Genomic DNA, 16,961 nt, shown 5'->3' on the forward strand with positions numbered 1-16,961 from the left:
ACCTGAACGCAGCGCCTTAGACCGCTCGGCCATCCTGACATGAAAACTTTTGGAAAACAAGGATTATCTCATATTTATGCCACTTTTCGTATATGTCTATTTGTTTATTCTATGTAGTATACAAAATTACCAGAAGAAGTGTTAGTGGTTAATCAGCAACAACGGCTAAACATTATACGTGGCTCTCTTGCTCCCTCTGCTAGTGATTTAGCTGTAGTGAAATTTGAACGAATTAGTACAAGTGGTTGTCTTTCTGATTCTTTATTAAGCTGTACATAAATTAAAGCAAACAGGGGCAGCTTTGACAGATTTTGAACATTAATATTTTTAAGCTTGTCTGCCATCAAGTGTGATTGATGTAGAATTATAGTTTAACACATTTCCCTTGTGATTATTACTTGCCTCAGATCAATCAGCAAGCGCATTACTACTAAAGTGTTGGTAAAATAATGGTTCATCTTAGTCCATTGATTTAATCTCTCTCTTCTACAATCTGTCTCTAGAAACAACTCTTTGACATGTTTCTGGAGCATGTTGCACTCTCTCTAAACTGCCCCCTGTGGGCCAATTTTAAAAAGGCAAGCATGCATAAGCTTTGCTTTGCCTGTTATGACTATATGCAGATATTACTATAGGAGAAAACCTAAGTGGTGTAGTGCAAGCAAACTGTAAGGCAGGAGTTTCCAGGCTCCACTGAGAAATCCTGATGTACAAATTTGACTGATGTACAAAATTGTTGACTGAATGATTCTCAGAGCACCATCATGCTGCTGTCAAATCCTAGTTTTGGTGTTGTATGATACCACTCCGGTAGAAACATTGATATAAGACACTGTGATTTGGTTTTAAAATGGAATAATTTCATTTGAAAACAGAACAGAACTTGATTTATCCACTTTATTATGTATCTCTGATCTTCATACATTTCCAGTTAGTTAGGTCAGGCTATTATAAGTAATGATCTTGCATAATGGAAACTGCTCTGAAGCTGCTGAAAACCCCTGTGATGCAATGCAATCAAATATTGATGACGCAGTCCAGAAGTTGAGTGAAGTTAAATAAAATTCCATATATGTCCATTGTTTAATTATCATCAATTTTCATTTAAAGAATTGAATATTAAACATAGAAACAGGTATTGTTGTCAAAGAATGGAACAGAAAATGTAAAGTAGAAAAACTATGAACTAAGCAGTTCTGGGTTTATGAGTGTCTCAGCTCTCTGATGGTGGGGGCGCAGCCCTGCGCACAGCCTTCGCCAGGGCTTGTTGGATGACCGGGTACAGTTTATAACATCCCTCAATGCAGGTCCGAACACCGGCTGCCAGGGTCTCTTCAGTCATTTCTCCATCTGACTGCAGCCCAGAAACCTGGTTGAGGCTGGGGAGGAACGCAACAGTCAGACCGCCCTGGTTATGGCTGCTGGCTGAGCTGCAGCTGTTTTCCTCCATGTAAGAAGGGTCAACCACATAAGAGGCGCCATCCTGGCGTATGGAACAGCCAAGCACCAGGTCAAACATTTCGATCCCTGCATCTGCGAGGGCGAGAGAAGCGCATGTGACTGCATGGGCCAAAACTGAACCGCTATTCTCAAGAACCATCACGTTGACCTCGATCTGAGAACGAGGATATTTGTTGAGGCACACGGCTGGCTGCAGGCTCTCATGCAGCATCAGGGAGAGGTCCTTGTCCTGGCTTCCCTGAATCCAGGAGCCCCTCTCCAGACAGGAAAATGGAGCAAAACGCATGTCAGTAGTCAACCTGGATACACAGCGGACAAATACAGTTTTGTTAAAGTCTTCCTCTACACACACACACACACACACACACACACACACACACACACACACACACACACACACACACACACACACACGTCTCAACTTAAATGTAATTGAGTTTTAATCATGATTACAAACAACTTAATTTCAATTTTGGCTTCTAACAATAACAAAACAAAATAATCGAGAAAAATAATTATTCTGCAAATAACGTTTTGCAAGTAAACTCATCTTGTCTTGAGTTCTGAATGGGAAATAACAGGAAAGGTGTAGAGGGAACAGTGATGCTACAACACCTCTTAAGTAATATAATAACAAGGATATGCCCCTAGGTGAACATTTATAATCAAAAGGGCATGCTATTTAATATTCGTGTTCCCAGAGAATGGTACCTAATACAAATGGCTATAACAACAGGGCCAAGTGCCTTCATGCAGTATGTCGCCAATAAATAATGAAGCCAGAAGCTTCTTTTGACCTTCTACTTAAAATGACTACTCTACTTTGAACATATTTTTGTTATGTAAGCTCCTAGTTGTTTCTTTTTATTTTACGGTCTGTCTTTTCACATTACAATGTTGGTGTTCTCACTTAAACATTTAATTTGTTATTTAAACTATCTGAAGTTTGCTCATATGAGCTAAAATTAACATTTCGCCAACAAGCTAGGTCTAACTTTACTCATACAAATTCAAGGCTGCGTTTTACTGCTTATGAATGCAGGCACAATGTAAGTTACATAGTTAAATGTGTGTTTCCTTTGTTGTAGATCAATCAAAGTCAAATAAAATAAATACATAGGCCTACATTTGTCGAGTCACCACATACCTTCCACATTTCATATCGGTCTCATCTTTCCGCTCTGTTTCTCTGGGGCCATAAATGCAGCACATCAACTTGGTGTTTCCAGCTTCGATGTAAGCCGAGCCTTTAGCCTGGCTCACGAGCCCGCACCGGACAAAAACAGGCCGGACGTCCACTTGATCCCGCTGCCGACCGTCCGCTCTGGGGCCTTGCGAGGGGAGAACGGCCGCAGGTTTGCACAAAAACAAAGACGTACTTTGGGATACTTCTGGGCCACGTACACGTTTGGTATCAGTCGGCATGGTGGAGTAAAATTAAATAAACTACCCAAACAGCGCGCATGTGTGTGTGTGTAAGTCCACTACAAACGTGTCCCCCAGAAACAGCAAGCAGAGAAATGATTCCGCTATTGCGTCGCAGATAGAAACCGACAGAAACAGTTCAAGTGAACCCTGGAAATCCAGAGTTCTTCTAATTTGAATTTGCTCAGCGATTTCCAAGATAGCTCAAGATGCGGATGGAATAATAGGATTTCATTATCATCATACGTCACAAAATCACTAGCTAATTATTACAAAATTGGTAATGCATCTCATGTACTCGGCCAGAACCTAAACACCCAAATTAATAACTGACTATAAATTATTTTTGACAAATCATTTAAAGTGAACTTTTTAAATTAGGAATGTGCACTACCACCTTCTTTAAAAATGTTTTTAAAGCAGGGCAAACTATTATTTAGATTTAGATGTCTTGCATCAGCCAAGCAGGAAAGTTGGTACCATTGATGTGGCGGGCTGTGCTAAGATTGACAGTAGGCCTGTCCAATAGAAATGTACATTTGCCGACGTACCGGTGTGGCCCGACAAATGGGTGGCTGCCGTTGGCGTGTTCACTGGATCTTCGTTTTCTTTTTGATCAAGCAGCGTGTGCTAAAGCGGTGGGTCTGGGAGCAGTTAACTGATTCATTCTGCGAGAATAGCGACTCTTGTGAGTATTATTTTCTCTTCAGGTGCTGTTAAAAAACATTACATTCACCATACCATTCAGTAAAGTAAGATTTCTGTTATAATTGTGTGTTAAAATCTCTCTCTTAGCCTGTCTGGCTAACATTTCGATTGCTAACGTCAGCTTGTCGACCCAGTGCCTCTGCCCAACACATCAGTTTATAACCAGTTGACGGTATGATAATGCATTCCGGCTTTTACAAGCTGTTTCAGAGGAATGATGTCTGACATGACTGGCACTATTTTGTGGCACTACTTTCTGTGAGCTTGTTCAGAGAAGAGGTGCAAAGGGGACATGGAAGAACTGATTTTAGTTAGCAGGAGAAAAGGAAATTAACCCTCTGCGACTTAATGTTTGACCTTTGGGTATAACTAACGTTCTAACTTTAGTGTATTTGTGGGCCTCCCTAATGGTAGAATCACTAAGCTAAGTTTTGGACAGCACAGGGCTTCTCCACTGACCACTTACTGTAATGCAGAGAAGTGCAGTCTGGGTAGGCAGGCCAGTATTTAAACTTGTATTTGTATTTTTATTGTTTATTCTTGTGTTTTATAGATGCAGTAGGTGTGTTATTCCAATTGTTTAGACGTTACGATAAGAAATGAAGCAGTTTTGCATAATTAAATACAAAAAAATGGTAGAATAAGCTGTGCTTTTACTGTCCATTCATTACAGTGTAATGGTTACAAATAAGAAACAACCAAAAATGTGTTGGTCCTGTATTGTATCCTTATGTGCATACCTAAAGTGCACAAGTACCCCTTACTGTATTCTCTTGTTTTCAATTATTGTACCCTATTTTATGTCTCACCCTTTGTGAAGTCTCATCTTCCTCATAATAAGCCTCTTTTTGTTTTTTTACAACAGTAGTTTTTTAACAGTCTGTGTTTCTTAGTGGTGAAGCTTTCCATTGCCATCACCTTGATGTCTCATAGTGACGTTTCATAGTCAGAATGGGTGGGGAGGGTGGCTGTTTACTGTTCGCTTGCTGGCCCTAGAGAGCTGAGGGCACTGCCTGTGTGGTTTTCTTTGCCAGCTAGTTTACAAATAAATACACTAATTGTAATTCTACTGTGCTGCCTTTTAATCATAAACAGATACTGTAGTTTACATTTCGCTCGATGCAAAACCCCACTTGGTACTTCATGGCAGCTGAACGGGTGAAACACTTTTAAGACCAAACTACACTCAGTATTACACTCTGTATATCCTATGTAATCACCATGGCAGCAGCGGGTGCCCCGAATACATTCAAGACTTAAAGCTGTTTGGGTGCTTTTTGAATTAAAATGCTGAGCACAAAGAACCTGACAAAAAGGCGAATCATCCTTAAATTGAGTGATTTAGTGATGACATACTGCAGTAATACAACAATGCTACGTTGTATCTTGTAAGTAACAAATCAAGATCCAGATTTTTGAAATACCTAGTTGCAAGTATTTGGGGTTTAGGGGTCCTCCCTCAAGAAAAAGCTATGTTAAATAAAAAAAATGTAAATACACATCATTTCGGACCATTTTATTGTCATATCTGTGTCAAAAAAGTTGGAAACGTTAGGGGAGATAAAAAATAAATGACACCCTTACGTGGCACTGTGGGTTTTAGATTGTTGGTTGTATAAATAGAAGACATTCATAGATGTCACCTTGGGTTTTGGAAAAATGGAATTAACTTTTTTTTCTTCCTACTTTGACATGGTTGAAACACTGAACGATTAATCTGAAAAATAATTGACAGATTAGGGCTAACTGATAATGGAAATATTAAATTGCATTAAATATGTATATCAAGTATGGAAATGATTAATTATTGTTTTGTAACTCATTATAATGTAATTGTATGCAGAGACAAAAATCTTCAAAACCTCTTTAGATAACACTGTATTTATATACCAGGGATCATGCAACAAACAATAGCATTCCCTGAGCTGTGCCCTTATTTTATTTCTGTGTCGATTCAGACGAAGTGCGTTAAAGCAAGGCAAAGCTTTGAGCAATTGGCTGTTTTGCAGTAAAGGCTAAGTTGGTTTAACTGTTTGCAACTGGTGGTAGTGCCTTCTGGTGCCTATAACCAGAGCAATTTCACAACAGGCTCACTATGAACAGTTAATAATTGTTTCACAGAAATAGGAGACACGCCGTTTTTATAGTTTGTTGTAAACCTCTTTAGAAAGCCCTGGGGTCTCATCTATAAACGTGGCTATATAATATAAGTTCTGTTAAATCTTATCATATAGGTCTGGTAGATCGGAAGCTGTCCCTGAGTTCCGTAATGCCTGCCGTTTTGGAAGTTATTATTAATGTAGGTAGTCTATAGTTGAGGTTTTCCTACACTGTGCTAGAACAGGCCAAAACAATAATTCAATTTGCAGCAATTCACCAGCGTCTGAGAACTTTTTAGCTTTCTCCCCGGCAGTCGTCATGATTCAGCGCAACGAAAGAACTGCCAGGGTCATTTATATACTGATCATCATTCATGAGGTGCTTTGCATTGACTATTTATGATTACAAATGGGCATGTACAGGCCGAGATAAGACTTACACTTCTGGGTAATCTGTGATTTATAAAGGGAACATTGCTTACAGATGTGTGTGTGTGTGTGTGTGTATACACGGTTTCATAAATCAGATTTTTTTTTTTTTGGCGCACGCCATTATTGGCTTTTGGGTGTATGTACACTTTTGGTAAGGATCCTTCGCACAGTTTTATAAATGAGAGCCCTGAAGAGTTATCGCACACTTCACAAAAAATAAATGTAGTCTCTTTTATATGGTGATATGTGCAGTCACGTCTTGTAACGTTCAGATGACATAAAAAAGAACACCAACTCACTCAGCTCTGCGGAAAATGCTTCTACAACTTTTTAATCAAGTAGTAAAACAGCTAATTTGATCCTACCAATTAATGTGTCTTCCTTTGTTGCCCTATGATGAGTTCAGCTGCTGGGAGCATGCTCATGATCATGCTGTTAGCAGTACTAGTAATTTACATACAAATGTTTATGTTGTCACTGTGGAACACCGTTAGGGACCCAGAACAATTTATTAAGACAGAGCTCGAGTAAAAAGCTAGCTGCCTATTTAAACATGCTTCATGGTTACAATATTCATTTTTTGTTGTGTATTTTTGTCCAGACAGCTGATTCAGAATGGACTCCTCTTTGAGTGCAGCTCAAATCCGCGAGAAGTTCATCGACTTCTTCCGTCGCTATGAGCACAAGTATGTCCACTCGTCATCCACCATCCCACTGGACGACCCCACGCTGCTTTTCGCCAATGCTGGCATGAACCAGGTACATCATTCACCCGTCTCCATGTTGTTCTCAAATATATGTGCCTCTATTTTTCCGGATGGTTCATTTATACAAATCGACTGATTTACAACATTTTGACTCAGTGCTGAAATGAGAAAATTCTTGTAGCTTTAAAAAAAAAACAACTCACAAATGTGCTCCGTATATCCCTTCCATTTTAGTTTAAGCCCATCTTCCTCAACACCCTCGACCCGTCCCACCCTATGGCCAAGCTGCGTCGTGCCGCAAACACCCAAAAGTGTATCCGTGCAGGAGGCAAACACAACGACCTGGATGATGTGGGTAAAGATGTCTACCACCACACCTTCTTCGAGATGCTGGGGTCCTGGTCCTTTGGTGACTACTTTAAGGTATTATAGTCATACTCTGCAATTGTGTCAACATTTGTCACCGACCCAACTGAAATTTGATATATCAGCAGGTAGCTGATATTTTTTTTTGTAAAAATAGCGACCAAGATACTAAGCGGGACATTTTGCTGTTGAAAAATCTACTTGTTAGTGCACTCTGTTTTTAAATTACCTCAAACCTAGTTTGGCATTTCTGTTCTGCAACTCATCGGTCAATATGTACACCTATACTTGTACTGATATATCTGCCAGAAGCAATTACTGACCAATGTATCATTCGTTTGTCGGACTTATTGGTCTAGCTCTACTTACTACTTTATCTGCTGCAGCACCCTTCCTTTTGACATGAATGAAAGTGGTAAGCTATATACAGAATAATATGCAGAAAGCGCGATAATCTTGTGTCCTTAATTTAGCTGAGTGTGTGCTTTTGTGAGTAAAACATGGTCTGGCTAATGTAGCAAACACTTTTTTTTTCTGCTGACTTGATACAGATTGTTACCTGTGTTGGGCAATATTACAACTCAAATATGACCATGACATGGCAGATTCAGCGAGAAGAATCTATTAAGATTTTTTTTTTGTCTTACTCTTCTGTCTTTTATCCTTTTTGTCTTGTATTTTTCTTCCCTCTGCTCATTCTGCATCTTCCCACCTCCCCCTGCAGCAACTGGCCTGTAAGATGGCCTTGGAGCTGCTGACCCAGGAGTTTGGTATTCCCATCGACCGTCTGTACGTCACCTACTTCGGGGGGGATGCTGAAGCAGGCCTGGAGCCCGACCTGGAGTGCAAGCAGATCTGGATCGACCTAGGGTGAGCCCAGCTTGAGAATGAGATGTATTGGTGAACACATCAGATGAAGGCATTTGCTTTAGGCCATCTCTGAGAAACTTTTAATAATCATAGCCCACTGTGAATTATTTTTCTTCCCATGCATTAGCTCCTAGGAGTTCCTCATGTCTCACACCTCAACAACAGCCTACAAGATTGTCTCTCTCATTTCTCTACCTCCCTGTCTGAAATCGTATGTCATTGTTGTATTTGTTCATGTCCCATTACATAAATAGTTTTAATAGTGCAGTTATCTACCATTTATTTATCAGTTATATACCATGTATTTATTCAAAACTTTCAGTTGACTTTTTCCCCACTAAGCATCAGACTTTTTATGATCCTTCTCTCTTTTTTTCTGTTGGCTTTTCTTTGAAAAGCTTATTTCACTTTTTATTCCCTTTTAACATCTCTGTTCAAATAAAATCGTACCCAATATTGCTGTTCCTGCTAAAGCAGCTTCAACAGATGAGGGCAAGTCTACTGAATACATGCCAGGATAATTTTATGTGGCTTGGAGATTCACCGAACAATTATCAGTGCAGTCTAGACATATATTTTATTTATCTTTTATCATATATCATTTATATCTTTATTTTGTGACTGCCATCTAATGGCATTTTAATAATCAGGCAGTTTAGGACAGTCATGAAGTATAAGGGGGTGAACATTCACATCAAGTACGACTCAAATAAATGATTGCCCAAAAATGGCACCCTCACAAAAAAAGAAAACATTTGTTTTGCGTATTGAGGCCTTCTCACTTTGCAAATACCTGTATCTCCTAGTTGTCACTAAACTTTATTTTTAACCTATTAACAGAAGTGATTTAATAAAGTCCTCTCTGTGCTCACTGTGTTTCTCTCAGGATGGAGGAGGCTCGCATCCTGCCTGGCAGTATGAAGGATAACTTCTGGGAGATGGGAGACACCGGCCCCTGCGGTCCCTGCAGTGAGATGCACTTTGACCGCATTGGAGGGAGGGACGCCTCTCACCTGGTGAACATGGACGATCCCAATGTCCTGGAGATCTGGAACCTGGTGTTCATCCAGTTCAACAGGTAACAGACTGTCAGGCGGACAATGATCAGAGTATGATAAAAGATAGGTACCTCAGGATTTACCTCACGATTATCAGTGCATACAGACTGTATTTTACGGTGGCCCTGAGAGCTTAACACACTGCAAATTACAAACAGACACAACACAATAAATTTGACAACATGTCATGCCCAGCATTAAGAAAAAGTGCTGCAAAGAAGCTCACACCAACACAACAGAAACTGTTTTCACGGGACTCAAAAGTGATGCGCACAGTTGGTTGACTATCCATTAAATGGTTCTGGTAGTCAGGTTTTTTTGGCTTATTTTTCGCCTTGTGGGGATTCAGATGTTATTGCAGAATATCTGTGGTAACTTAGCATTAGCCTTTTGCTCATTATGATAATAGTGTAGGGCCCCGTTTGGAGCGCATACTTGTTTGGAACAGGCCGATGGCTTGGTTCCAAGTATTTTTTAATTTTTTACTTTGAGCAATCAGGTGTGGCTTGGCTGAGGCTCATTAAGAAATTTGCATGTCCCCTGTATCGTCCATTCAACACACATCCACGTAGCCATGTGACCTTGGTGCAGGAAGGTGCAAGCCTGGCTTAGCCTGCCAGCCAGTGGCTTCCCCGGCCTCTTGACTCGTACAGCAAGCAGTACGGCCGGAAAAATGTGCACAGCTGGCAACAAAACAATGTACTGGAGAGCCCAATAGCCTGGGTGTTCAGCTAACATGTGTCTGTGGATGATTGTATTTGCATGTAGGGTAGACAGCTATCCGTTTTTGGCGGTTGACACCGGTAGCCTGTGAACTGCAATTAATGTCTTTGTAACCTTTTAGAGTTCTGTTCTGTTATTTTATTTTTATTTTTTATACTTTATTAATCCCACAAGGGGAAACTACACTTTTCACTCTGTTGTTATTACAAGCATTACACACAGGCCTGAATTACACACACATGCTCAGGACCTACACATGCACTAATGGAGAGATGTCAGAGTGAGGGGGCTGCCCATGGAAAGGCGCCCCGAGCGGTTGGGGGTTCGGTGCCTTGCTCAAGAGCACCTTGGCAGTGCCCAGGAGATGAACTGGCACCTCTCCAGCTACCAGTCCACCACCATACTTTGGTCCGTACGGGGACTTTAACCAGTAACCCTCCGGTTCCCAACCCAACTCCCTATGGACTGAGCTACTACCACCCCATTGTTGGCAATTGTTGTATTGTTGGCAATCTATTTGCATGTGTTTTCTTAATTTGCAGTGCAACAGTAGCCACAGAAGTAAAACCACCGACCTTTCTATTGATCAAACAATGCTTTTTCAGAATAAATAAAATGGCTCATTTACTTTTTTATTCCTCATAGTTCACAGGTGTTGTGGTCAAACTGATGCAGTTATTCACACATCAAATATTAGTTTATTTACAGTTTTAAAATAAAACATAATTAGTGGAATAAGTGTTAAATCTTTTTGGTTCTTTGCGTTTGTTTGCACCTTCACGCTAACACGTCATGGCTGTGTTCATATCTGTCTGTTTCAGTCAAGGCTTGTAACCAGTTTAGTGGGTTATATAAAGAACATTTAACTGATCAGCTGTGTGACAGCAACACACCCAAACACAAACATAAACAGGAATTAAGGTCAGGTGTTTTGGGAATTTGGCAACACCCTTTTTTTTTATTATTATACACACCCTCACTCCACACCTCTACGCTTTATTCTCTTGTTAGTGGTGATGATGTGTTTTTTTGTTGAAGATTTTTAATTACTTGGCCCAGTAAACTCATAATCTGGTTTGATGTAAATGATACAAAACTGTATGATCCTCCTTTGCACACAGTAAGAAAAACCTGTGTGCTTTCACACTATAAGACTGCCTTGATCAAAGTGCATACTCTTGTACTGATCAGTGACTCTGTTCGTAACTGTTGTTTCCATCTTGCTTAGGGAGTCTGAGACTGTGTTAAAGCCACTGCCTAAGAAGAGCATAGACACAGGGATGGGCCTGGAGCGCCTGGTGTCCGTACTGCAGAACAAGATGTCCAACTATGACACTGACCTCTTCATCCCGTACTTTGAAGCTATACAGAAGGTACTGAAATGCCCCAGATTTGTGTAACTAAATGGAAAGGGCGGAAAAATACCTTAAAGTGACTAAAGAACCTCTTCACATCACCGTAAATTGGATTCATTGCACAGCATGTAAAAAGAGAATGTGTCACTTTGAAAGCTAGTTGGGCCTTTTCTCCCATTAATACCTTCTTCCAAAACAGAGAAAGAACACTAGGGGCAAATGCCAGGAGTTGAGTTTTCTTTCAAATAAAATTATGACTGGTGTGTTAACTGTATGCCAAATTAATCCAAGCACAAAAGACCAAATTGCCTCTTAAGTTACCATATGACCGGAATGGAGTCCGGCGTTGTGCTCACTCCATATAAAACGCACCAGAGCTACATTACATCACTTCCAGCTAACTTCAGAGAGAACAGTGAGGCCAGAACAGCATCACTGATTTGTTTTAAAGGTATAACATGCAGTGCTTTCCTCAAAAAACATGTATAGACTAATGCAAAAGTAACCCCTCTCAATTATAACTTTTGACCCACTACAACTGCGGTGTGGTGTCTGAACCTGCCCTTTGACTGGATTTTTTCTTATATTGGAGAGTCGGAACCATGTTGGGGCACTTCTGGGCATCAACAATAAGACAATTGGCGCTTACCCGCTGGTAGCACTAGCTCCGCTTGGCTCAGTCGCGGTGCGCCGTTCTCCATTTTCCATTGCAGATTTATTACCACCTCATGCGTGAGGCAAGTGTGGCTGGTCGTCATAGCGACGCCGCAGAAAACTGCCGTGACCTAATGCCCCACACACACACACACACACACACACACACACACACACACAGAACTTTGAAGGTGTGTTGTTTTTGATTCTCGGCCTATGGCTGTTGCCACAGCCAGAAGACAAATTTTGTTTAAAAAAAAGCTGGAGGCAGCAAAAAAACACAGCTGGCTAAACTATTTGAAATGACGGGTTGTTCAGGACAACCCTGTTTGTCGCTAGCAATGATGACACAGTGATTAGTGACAAATCTCTCCACACCAGCGTAGTCTGTAGTAGTCTGCAGGTTTTCACTTTTTTTCATAATGGAAAAACAAAAAAGTCAAGGCGGGTCAAGCAGGTACCATGTAATGGAAAAACGCCATTTAAGTCCACGTGGATGTGTAAGCCCCAGCCATGAACAACGTTCTCATTTCCAACCTCATTTCAGATTTGAGTCATGAAATGTTAGGTCTCAGTTCAGGGAAGCACTTTTAAACAGTAGCACTTAGTATTTACCTACACCTTATTCTTGTTTAAAACCATTTACACAATAAATATGAATGTATATGGAGCGTGATACAAAGGTGACCTTGAAATTGTGGCGTTAATGGCGACGCAAGAAAAAATGTGGGTGCATCAGTGCAACCAAGGCAAAATGTTAATCTGGAGGCCAGTGACGGGTGTACAGTATATCAGGACAAAAGCTAGGGAACACCTGATCTAATACGCCGTTTAAACATTGTTTGTTTCAGGGTACAGGTGCTCGACCTTACACCGGTAAAGTAGGTGCCGAGGATACTGACGGTATTGATATGGCCTACCGTGTGCTGGCTGACCACGCCCGCACCATCACCATCGCCCTATCAGATGGCGGCCGGCCTGATAACACAGGAAGAGGGTGAGACATGAACATTGCAGAGCAAAAAGGAATGACAAACCCCATAGTGTCAGCACAACACATGCTAATATTGCAAAACTATACAAGATTTCAGCGAGCGTGGCTATAAATGCTTTGTTTTGCAGTACATTTTTAGTACTTTATTGTAATGTTTTGTTGTTTCCATTATGTTTTTAGTTATGTGTTGAGGAGGATCCTGCGCCGCGCAGTCCGTTATTCTCACGAGAAGCTGGGAGCTCAGAGAGGCTTTTTTGCCTCTCTGGTGGATGTGGTGGTTGATTCCCTGGTAAGATTTTCTTTCTTGACTTTCTTTTAATTATAGCCTCAATGGTCTGTATGTGACATATCAACTTGAGAGGAGTGGACTATTTAAACTGGTGATGGCCTCAGTAGGGGTTTTCCACAACTGTTAAAATGGATAAAAGTTTAGTACAGGTACATCCAGAACTGCTGAGGCTAACATTGATAAAAGATTAAAAAGTGCTGTGTGCTTGTTAAAGCTGAGCTAGGCAGTTTTCTGGAAAACCCCCCCAAAATGCCAGCATTTGACAAAACAGCCCCCTGTAGCGCTCTCCTCTCTGTCCCCCTCTCTTCATACAGTAACATAAACAAGTTCAAGTTATTAATTTTATCTCGATGGCGTAGGGCTGGGCAATATGGAGAAAATATTTTTGACCATATACCTTGACATCGATACCAATTTTGTAGTGTTGACTATTGGTGCTTTCACAAGCTATTTACACAATGATATTTTTGATAAATAATCATCAGTAATGTGGATATAAAGACTAAGTGGGTAAAGTCAAACAATAGAACAGTCAGAATAGTCTGGTAAGTTTAGAAAATGAAAAAACTTTATTGTAATGTAGCCTTTAAAACCAGGAAAAGATTACACTTATGCCATATTACGATATTACGAAATCCAAAATCTGAGACAATATCCAGTCACATATTGCGATATTGATATAACATCGATATATTACACATATACAGCTCTACGATGGCCCTATAAAGCCACATTTCTACTTATGTTTCTATGCAAAGCCCTTATTTGATTCACTAGCTATGACTGTTTTTATGGCCACTAGGGATGAGCAATAAAATATTGCTTTTTTGTTTTAAAATCTTCTGTTGTCCAAATGAAAGTGTTTAACCCTCTGAGACCGAGACTATTGTACACAATAAAAAACGGCATCTCTTTATCATATTTTGATCATTTAAAAATGAAAACAAATAGACCTACAGATTTTTTTTCCCCAGCTGAAAGCTGACACTCCGGCGGTCACAGAGTTAGTTTGTCCTTTATATATGAGTTATAATGTTCATTATGTTTATTTTTGCACTGGATGACTCCAAATACATAGAATTGTTTTAGACAACACAAATGCTTGTGTAGCATTGCTGTAGGTGTAATATCAATAAATATGACATTATTATTTGAATTATTGGCATAAGTGAATGTCATGAGAGCAAAAATGTAGATAATTTGTCAACTGTAAATGTTAATTTCTTCCCATTGTGACTCTCAAGACATATGAGAAGTGTTTTTTGACAAGAGATTGACTTAGATTGTATTGCTCTTTGTGATATCAATACATATCTGTGAGAGTCATGTTCAGTTTTATTTATTTATTTGTCTTTATGGTCCCTCAACCTTTTTTACATTCAAGTGACCTCACTGGAGGACAAGTATTCTAATAGCCCAGTTTGGCTGGAAAAGAATGTTCATAGATTGATTGTAGATAACAGGGTTGATGTTTTACAATCTTTTAGAAAATTAAACCAGACAGACAATGACTTTTAAAAATGACCTTTGCCAAAAGAGTAATGTGAGGTTTTGTTAAAACTTCTAAAGGGTTTCATATTGTGTGTGACAATGGAATACAGTTCATTGCATGAAATGGTAGTAGTAACTTCTAACATCCACTTCATAACTGATGCTGCAACTGGTGACCTCCTCTCTATGATCCTTTTTTTTCTTTTCTTCTCCTATCTCATCTCCATCCTTCACTCGTCCCATCTTCTTTCTCTCTCATTCTCCAGGGTAATGCCTTCCCGGAGTTGAAGAAAGACCCAGATGTAGTGAAGGACATTATTAATGAGGAGGAGGTGCAGTTCCTGAAAACCCTCAGCAGGGGGCGTCGCATCCTTGATAGGAAGATCATGAGTTTGGGAGACAGTAAGACCATTCCAGGTGAGACTCAACTACAGGGAAGCATTTCATATACGTTGCGTGTCACATGTTTTACAGTAAAGAGGTTAGATTTATTATGAGAGAGACACTGTTAAACTGCTTCAACAAATCTGTTAACATGGAAATCATTTGAATTGGAAATTTCAATGCACCATTTTGTTTCTATTCTCTCTCAATCATTCTCTTTTATCCTTCCATACCTTTGCTCTTTTGTCTATCACTCCTTCCCTCCCTCCATTGCTTTAAAAAAAAAAAATCATTTTGATTTTCTAAAATCCAATTCCAGTGTGTTTCTTGGCATTATGGATCATTCTCTCCTCCTTCCATTCGTCTTTTTGACCTTTCATGATGTCTCAAATCTTTCTTATTCAATATTTAAAAAAACTCAGATTGGCTGAAGGAAAAGGGACCACAATTAGAAATACTAAAATCCTAGTAACAGATCTTTCACAAACATTCTTGTCGTAAAGATCGATTGTTGTCTCCTTCAGGATTTTGAAATGCATTTGTCATCTGTCCCAAGGGCTCACCATAATGGATGAGACATCACTGACGCTAATGCATCTAACAGACTGTGTTGAAAACACATCAACAGCACAGATAACTGTTTGCTTTTCACATCTCAAGTCTCACTGATGTACTGTATATGATACATTATTTAATAGCAATGACATGTTTACTGTTTAAATCAAGTAGTCTTTGAATTTTGTTGCTTCAGACAAACAACTCTCCCGCATATGAAGCCATTTCTGTCCCCTCTCTGTTTGTATGTCCAGGTGACACAGCATGGCTGTTGTATGACACATACGGCTTCCCTCTGGACCTGACCTCCCTCATCGCAGAGGAGAAAGGTATGGTGGTGGACATCGCTGCCTTCGAAGAGGAGAAAAAGGCTGCACAGGTGAGGAGATGGAAGGAGGAGTGGAGGGAAGTGAGGAAACCTTATGTGTTAAATGATTTGAATTTGGCCTTGACTGCTCTGTAAAGGGAAAATCCACTGAACAGGGTTTTGTGTCCACTACTGTGGGTACATATTTTTCCTCATTTCAGCGTTCTCCAGTGTTGCGCAGTAAGTTAGAATCTCGAGCTGTGCACCTGCTTTTGAATGAAACCTTATTTACTTTACAGCGCTGTGCTAATCCCTTGTTGTTTGATTTTGCAAAAAATTGATCTCTTTTCTAGTTTACTGCAGCCTCAGACTGCTGTCCAACACACGAGTGAACTAATGTCTGTACACATACTGGCACCGCAGATCAGCTCCCTACCAGATAAAATCCAGAAACACGTAACAAAACAAACCGATTTCCCTAACATTAGTAATTTGTAGGTGAGTTCTTTGCTTTGGTTATCAATCAGAGCAAATTTCACCTTTTCAATGAGTGTATAATTAATTTATCTTTTTAAAAGGTTTTTAAGTTTGATTCCACTTGTCCTAGGATAAAACCTGACAGTCCCTCCCCTTTGCTTTGTCTGCTTACTATTTTGCAAGGGCACTGTTGCTGCATCCAGGGCTTAGCACAGATTGATTTAAAGTAATACGAACAAGCTAGAGCATCAATTCCCCCTTATCTCAAAATAGATAAACAGTGTATCAAGACCATACTCCAGCGCTAACACAGCACTGCGGATTTAGGTCTGGTATTGCAAGACTACAGTCCATCATGTGGTGTATTTTAAGTGTTAAAGGTCACATGACATGAAGTTTTTTTTAACGTTAATATGAGTTCCCCCAGCCTCCATATGGTCCCCCAGTGGCTCAAAATGGCGATAGGTGTAAACCGAGCCCTGGGTATCCTGCTCTGCCATTGAGAAAATTAAAGCTCAGACGGGCCAATCTGGAATTTTGGTCCTTACAAGGTCAGAAATGGCAAGGTTAGCTCCCCTTTCTCTGCTTTGCCTGCCCAGAGAATTT

General features: G+C 40.1%; 2 protein-coding genes across 2 annotated transcripts in view; one reads left to right on the top strand and one right to left on the bottom strand.

Annotated features, from left to right (window-relative positions):
- Positions 1-1,092: 1,092 nt before the first annotated feature.
- Positions 1,093-2,980, bottom strand: exosc6 (exosome component 6). Its single transcript, XM_032522803.1, has 2 exons — positions 2,609-2,980; positions 1,093-1,760 (listed from the first exon to the last, which is right to left on the bottom strand). Exons 1-2 carry the CDS (start codon positions 2,884-2,886, stop codon positions 1,214-1,216), a joined length of 825 nt encoding a protein of 274 aa, XP_032378694.1. The 5' UTR covers positions 2,887-2,980; the 3' UTR covers positions 1,093-1,213.
- A 463-nt stretch (positions 2,981-3,443) lies between these two features.
- The window catches only part of LOC116693650 (alanine--tRNA ligase, cytoplasmic), a 22,332-nt gene continuing 8,814 nt past the window's right edge, over positions 3,444-16,961 (top strand). Inside the window, exons 1-10 of the mRNA XM_032522748.1 lie at positions 3,444-3,574; positions 6,727-6,884; positions 7,067-7,255; positions 7,923-8,068; positions 8,955-9,146; positions 11,078-11,222; positions 12,710-12,855; positions 13,033-13,141; positions 14,899-15,049; positions 15,826-15,950. Of these exons, the coding sequence (XP_032378639.1) occupies positions 6,741-6,884; positions 7,067-7,255; positions 7,923-8,068; positions 8,955-9,146; positions 11,078-11,222; positions 12,710-12,855; positions 13,033-13,141; positions 14,899-15,049; positions 15,826-15,950 (1,347 nt within the window). The 5' untranslated portion in view covers positions 3,444-3,574; positions 6,727-6,740. The remainder of the gene's footprint in view (positions 3,575-6,726; positions 6,885-7,066; positions 7,256-7,922; positions 8,069-8,954; positions 9,147-11,077; positions 11,223-12,709; positions 12,856-13,032; positions 13,142-14,898; positions 15,050-15,825; positions 15,951-16,961) is intronic.

This window comes from Etheostoma spectabile, chromosome 8, assembly GCF_008692095.1.
Source record: "Etheostoma spectabile isolate EspeVRDwgs_2016 chromosome 8, UIUC_Espe_1.0, whole genome shotgun sequence".
In the NCBI taxonomy this organism is placed as follows: Eukaryota; Metazoa; Chordata; class Actinopteri; order Perciformes; family Percidae; genus Etheostoma; species Etheostoma spectabile.